General features: G+C 61.6%; 1 protein-coding gene across 1 annotated transcript; it reads left to right on the forward strand.

Annotated features, from left to right (window-relative positions):
• Window positions 1-1953: 1953 nt before the first annotated feature.
• On the forward strand, window positions 1954-5862 carry CALHM1 (calcium homeostasis modulator 1). Its single transcript, XM_002718596.4, has 2 exons — window positions 1954-2689; window positions 4323-5862. The coding sequence occupies exons 1-2, from the start codon at window positions 2138-2140 to the stop codon at window positions 4803-4805; spliced, it is 1035 nt and encodes a 344-aa protein (XP_002718642.1). The 5' UTR covers window positions 1954-2137; the 3' UTR covers window positions 4806-5862.
• The last annotated feature ends 648 nt before the right edge of the window (window positions 5863-6510 follow it).

Raw genomic sequence — 6510 nt, forward strand, 5'->3', positions numbered from 1 at the left:
CACTGGAGTCCGGGGAGCCAGGGCGTGGACATAGAGGTGGGAGCCACTGGAGATCAGAGCCCCGGGGGTGTGGGCAGTCTCAGGATCCTAGGGGAGGCAGGATCAGACGCTCCCCCAGAGCTTCCAGAAGGAACACAGCCCCTAGATTGAGATTTCTGACCACGTTGCTTTGGGCAACGAAGTTTGTGGTCATTTGTTACAACAGCCATGAAAAAATGAACACAGATTTTCAAAATGCGCTGCTAAAGCTCAGGTGCACAAATGATGCTTCTCACTACGGCAATGCTACGGCGACGTGGCGAGAGCGCGCTCTGTGCCTGGCACCGCGCTGAGCTTTTCACCATAACAGTTCAAATGATGCTCACTGACGTCACCTGCCCTTGACTTCAGTGAGCACTGCAACCAAAATTCCTGGCCTCTAGCATGATGGATTTAGAAGCCAGTCAAATTGTGTTGCGTCAAGTGTCCTGCAGAGCTGCTACAGGTAAGCAGAGCTCACGTGTGTGGTCAGAGCAGGCACCTGCAGCCAGCGTGGGCGCCACTGCAAGAGCACAGTAGCTGTGACCAGGCAGCCATGTGCCTGGGGCCCTGCGACCACCCTTCCATGTCCTGAGTCACCCCAGGCCATCCCTGCCTCCAGGCTGTGTGCCAGGCCTTTGTTAGCCAGACATGTGGGCACTTCAGTGGACACACACAGATCCTTCATCCTGCTGCAGCCCTGTGTGTCCCCCTGGGGACTGCCCCAAGGCCCCACCTCCTATGAGGCTGCTCCCCAGCTGTCTCCTATTCATGACACACTGCCTAAGAGATCGGAGAAGCTGATTCAGCCACAGCAGCACCCTGGGCTCAGAGGCCACTCCTCCACCTTCAGCTGATAACCTCTTCAAGCCTCAGTCCCCAGTTTCATAAAATGGGGACAGAGGTACCCATCCCATCACACCGTATGAGCTCCCCTCCCCTCCCCTCCCCTCCCCTCTGTCAGAGCTGTCAGGCGCTCTGTGTAAGGTGCCCGTCCCAGTGTGCCACGCGGGGCAGCCCCGGGCCCTGCGGGGACCATCAAGCTCAGACACACGGAGACCTGGCTGCGGTTGCACGACACGCACATGGGCCCTCGTCATCACAGCAAGCTCACACCCAGGCACGTCAGGGGGACACAAATTCCCCCGTCCCTGGAGACCCCCACCTGGGCTCTACCTCAGCTGCAGCCCCACCCCCTGGCTGCAGACAGGAGCCATCTGGTCGGAGCTAGAGCTGACCTGCCCCTCCAGGGGAGCTGGGTATCAAAGGGAGCCCTGGAAACTCCTCCCCTTTGATATATGCATGGGCAGGGGTAAGGGGGGCTGGCCTGGTTCCCACAGACACAGTGCAAATGGAAAACCCCACCCCTTTATTTTTTGATCTGGGAGAGCAGAGGGAGGAGGTGGGGTTTGCCATCGGCAGCCCACCACACACAGACACACCCGCAGACCCAGGCAGGCTGGGCACAAAGGCACCTGCCCGGCAGCTGTGAAATCCGAGTGCTCCCACTCCCACTCCAAGTTGACTCCATGCCACGCCCACACGAACACAGTCTCCCACTGCTACCACGTCACCAGCAGTGGCACCCCGCTGCAGCCACCGCCACCATAGCCATCATTGCATCACCGCCCCCCACCCCCGTTTCTGAGCTGATGGAGGACACCCGGGGCCCAACAGAGCAGGAAGGAAAGGCCTGGTAGGCCCGGCAGAAGGAGGGAGACACGCCTCCGAGGAGCCCCAGGGCCTGCATTCTGCAGTTTCTTCCCAGCCTGGATCCAAGGCTGTCCTCTCCTCCCTGGACCCATCCTGCACCCACCCAGAGCTGGTCCCCATCAGGAGTGGCCCTTGTGGCCAGAGGTGTCGGGATACAGAGAAGCTTACAAAGGAGGGGAGAGGGGGGCGGGGCAGGCGCCTGGCCGCACCCACAGGATCAGCCAGCACCTGCCTCAAAGTTTCCTCGAAGCGACAGTGACCTCAGCCACTGCTCTGAGCTCTGCCAGTTCCAGCCTGGAGGGCCCGAGTCGCGAGGTGGGCTCTCCATGGGCCGGGCGGGCAGCGGAGGCGGTTCCAGGGGCAGCGGTGAGGTGGGCAGCAGCCTCGGGGCCCTGCGTGGGCCACGATGGACAAGTTCCGGATGATCTTCCAGTTCCTGCAGTCCAACCAGGAGTCCTTCATGAACGGCGTCTGCGGCATCATGGCCCTGGCCAGCGCCCAGATGTACTCGGCCTTCGACTTCAACTGCCCCTGCCTGCCCGGCTACAACGCGGCCTACAGCGCGGGCATCCTGCTGGCACCCCCGCTCGTGCTCTTCCTGCTCGGCCTGGTCATGAACAACAACGTGTCCATGCTGGCCGAGGAGTGGAAGCGGCCGCCGGGCCGCCGGGCCAAGGACCCCGCCGTGCTGCGCTACATGTTCTGCTCCATGGCTCAGCGCGCGCTCATTGCGCCCGTCGTCTGGGTGGCCGTCACACTGCTGGATGGCAAGTGCTTTCTCTGCGCCTTCTGCACGGCCGTGCCCGTGACCGTGCTGGGCAATGGCAGCCTGGCGCCCGGCCTGCCCGGCCCCGAGCTTGCCCGCCTGCTGGCCCGGGTGCCCTGCCCTGAGATCTACGACGGCGACTGGCTGCTGGCCCGCGAGGTGGCCGTGCGCTACCTGCGCTGCATCTCCCAGGTGAGCCGGTGCCCTCACAGGCCAGGGCTCCTGGGGGAGGGGATTGGGTGGACCTGTGCCCCCCCACCTCTCGGAAACAGGGCTTCCTGTCCAATGGCGTCCCAGGGAGGGGAGTGCTAAAAGGTGCCCCCCTGGAGCAGGTGCTGTGCTTCCCTGCCTGCTGTCCTGGGGTCCCTGGGGCTGACCCCACCTCCTCCACGCTGAGCTTGAGCTTGGGGGCTGGGAGCATTCGCATCCGTTTCCTCTTCTAGGCCCAGCCGTGGGGAGGCCAGTGAGTGACTGGGCCATTTGGCTACATTTCCCTGGCAAATGGCCCCAGCTGGCATGTCCGTGGTTGGGGAGTGGGAGCTGAGGGACCAGCACGGCTCCATGCAACTTGAAGGCCCCTCCTGGGCCAGGACCTCTCTCCTGCAAAGCCTCTGTCGCCACCCAGCTGCCCCCCGAGACTCACACCCTGAGTGTCCAACACAAACTCTGCTTCCCTCCCAAACCCGAGCCCTCTCTCTTCTGGGTCACCCAGGCCTTGCCGGACCCTGAGACCACCATGTCATAAGCTGAAGGGGTCTGCAGAGGTCACAAGCTGCCTGGCCCAGAGACAGGCTTTGCTTTCGTGCCAGAGACTGAACCCTAAATTTAGCTTTAGAATCCATCAGTATCGTTCTACACAGCAGAGCGTCTCACGTAAAAATCACATTTCCAGCTCCACTTGAAACTTCAGAGGATCCAGTCTCCCCCCAACCCCCAGCCCACGTTTGCTCGTTAAGCAGCCTGGGGGTGGCCCCCAAATGACCACGCACTCAGCAGCCCCCCACTACATGTCTGCTCAGACTCACCTGCCCCACACTGGGCATTAGCGTGTGTGTGTCCCTCCTCCTGAGCTGCCCAGACTCTGTTCTGTGTGGCCAGGGCCTAAAACACAGGAAGACAGGGACCAGCCTGCCCCGGGGCCCCATGGACACTCATTGACAACAGAGCTAGGATCTTCAGCACAGATGTGGGCCACTCATCCGAGTCGTCTCCGGCCCTCATAGGCCAGGCAGAGAGCCCGCCTGGAGGAGGTGCTCATTTGGCATCTGTAAATGACAGGCAGGCAATACCAGAGCTCAGAGGAGAAGGGTCACTGTGTCTACAGCAGGCAAGGAAGGCTTCCTGGAGGAAGAGGCACAGTCAGTGAGGGCTTCCTGGTGGAGTGAGCATGGCTAACAGTTCCTGAGCAATATAAGCCAGGCACTGTGCAAAGTGTATCATCTCAGTTCTCACAACGCCTGCTTGAGACGGGTTATCCGCAGCCCTGTGCTGAAACTGAGGCACAGAGAAGTCAGGTGCTTTGCTCCTGAGTAAGCTGTGAGAACTGGGTCCAAACCCAAGCAGCCTCACTCCAGGGTCTGCCCAGTTAACTCCTTATGCCCTGAGTGGTCAGCCATGGCTGATGTATCACTCATGTCCGCATTCCCATGAAGTGGGTATATGCCTATGCCCATTTTACAGATGGGGAAATGGAGGTCTACAGGTGAACTCACCTGTCCAGTCCACGCTCTCCACTCTAAAGGCCCTAGCATAGAGGCTGCTCTGGGGGTCTGGCCAGGGCTGGAGGCAGGAGGTGGGCACCCACTGTGGCTCCCTGTCCCCGCAGGCCCTGGGCTGGTCCTTCGTGCTGCTGACCACGCTGCTGGCGTTCCTGGTGCGCTCTGTGCGGCCCTGCTTCACCCAGGCCGCCTTCCTCAAGAGCAAGTACTGGTCCCACTACATCGACATCGAGCGCAAGCTCTTCGATGAGACGTGCACGGAGCACGCCAAGGCCTTCGCCAAGGTCTGCATCCAGCAGTTCTTCGAGGCCATGAACCATGACCTGGAGCTGGGCCACACGCACGGGGTGCTGGCCACAGCCCCCAGCACCTCGGCGGCCCCCACGCCCCCCGACGGCCCTGAGGAGGAGAGGGAGAAGCTGCGGGGCATCACCGACCAGGGCACCATGAACAGGCTGCTCGCCAGCTGGCACAAATGCAAACCTCCCCTGCGTCTGGGCCACGAGGAGCCCCTGGTGGGCAACGGCTGGGCTGGCGGCGGGCCCCGGCCCCCACGAAGGGAGGTGGCCACCTACTTTAGCAAAGTGTGAGCCGTGGCCCACAGCCCCATAGACCCCGCACCAGCCGCTGTGCTGGGCCGTCAGCCCCACAGCAGACCCGTGTGTCCAGGCACCCGCCCACCCATCGGAGGAGGAAGCTGGGAGCCAGCAGAGGACCGCATGCTTCCAGCCGTGACACGGCCTGTGGCCCTGGGGCAGGGGGGCCCGGAGCAGTATCAGAAGCCTCAGAACTGCCCTGGGGGCACGGGGAAGGAGGACCCCCACCCACCCAGCTCCCCCAGGCCACTCTAGAGCTGCCAGCTTTGCCCCTTCTTGTCTGGGATGTTTGCTCAGGGCTCAGGCAGTGGGAGGGCACCTGACCCTCTCCTGATTTTGACTGGAGCCCCCGAGGGAGGCTGAGTGGGCCCAGTGGACATAACAGCCAGGAGGCCAGAACTAGGGGAGTGCCTGGGGGGGTATGGATACCACGGGGGCCATGGGACCACTGTCAAGGTGGACTGTGTATTTATTTAGCACTGAGCAGAAAGGCCTTCCATGGAGGGGGTCCCTGGAGCCCACCCTGATACCCATCTCACATCCGTGTCTCGGGGGAAGTCGGACATCTCTGGGGCTTGGGAAGCCAGAGACAGAAACTGACCAAACTCCGTTGTTGGAGGAGGCTATGCCCTGGGGTGGAGATGGTGGGAGGAGCTGCCCAGAGAGAGAACAGCCCAGACCCCAGAGAGCTGGCAAACCGTGTCCCTGGGCCGACTGCTTCATTTTCTGGGCCTCCGTGTTCTCATCTGTGTGATGGGGATAAGGACACTTAGCTCAGGGGCTTGCTGTGTGTAGGAGCACAGGGCACGCACGCAGCAGGTGGCTGATAGGTTTTTTGCTTTCTGAGCCCGGGCTGGGGTGGGGGATTGTCTTCATGGAGGAGCAGGAGACAGGGATGCAGAGGGCCCTCTCACCTTCACAGCAACCCCCACCCCCTGTGGAGGAAAGGGCAAGATCAGCAGGGCTGAGGCCCTACGGCAAGTGGCCGACTTCTCTGTGCCTCAGTGTGTCTGTTTGTGAAATGGATATTAAAAGACCTGTTTTTTCAGGATTGTGGTGAGCATATAGGGAGATAATTTTTATTGTTTTTTAAAGATTTATTTATTTGAGGGGAGGGGGAAATGTCCCCAGATGAAGCCAGGAGCCAGGAGCTTCTTCCAGGTCTCCCACGTGGGTGCAGGGACCCAAGGACTTGGGCCATCTTCTACTGCTTTCCCAGGCACATTAGCATGGAGCTGGGTTGGAAGTGGAGCAGCCGGGAACCAAACCAGTGTCCATATGGGATGCCGGCACTGCAGGCCATGCCAGCCCCGGGAGGTAACTTTTGGGGAAGGATCTGGGGCTGTGTGTGGCACCTGTAAGGTCTCAACCAAGCAAGTAAATATACACTGGTCCTGTTGCCCTCACCCCCGTGCTGGACAAGCCCAGCTGGGGGGGGGGGCGTGCAGCAGGGGGCCGCTCAGCAGGCCCACCCTCAGGAGCCACTGCAGAGCTGAGAGGGGTCGGGGTCACCCCGTGCACCCTGGAGGCCGTCCAGCCTGTCCCTGGGATTCCCCTCTCCAGCATTCCTGAAGTACCAGAAGCCCGCCTTCCCGAATTCCCCAGTCACCGGTCAGTTCCAGGCGCCGGCCTCAGGGGACCCCAGGCTCCAGCCATCTGGAGATCTGGAGCAGTCCCCGGAGGCAGCCCAGCCACGGGA

This window comes from Oryctolagus cuniculus, chromosome 15 (genome assembly GCF_051225735.1).
Source record: "Oryctolagus cuniculus isolate XC-2025 breed Fujian yellow rabbit chromosome 15, ASM5122573v1, whole genome shotgun sequence".
Classification (NCBI taxonomy): Eukaryota; Metazoa; Chordata; class Mammalia; order Lagomorpha; family Leporidae; genus Oryctolagus; species Oryctolagus cuniculus.

Bases quoted from the DNA above. Each gene is read 5' to 3' on its own strand.
- CALHM1 (XM_002718596.4), top strand. From the start codon at position 2,138: ATGGACAAGTTCCGGATGATCTTCCAGTTCCTGCAGTCCAACCAGGAG. The intron at 2,690-4,322 runs GTGAGCCGGTGC...CTGTCCCCGCAG, and splicing joins ACCTGCGCTGCATCTCCCAG to GCCCTGGGCTGGTCCTTCGT.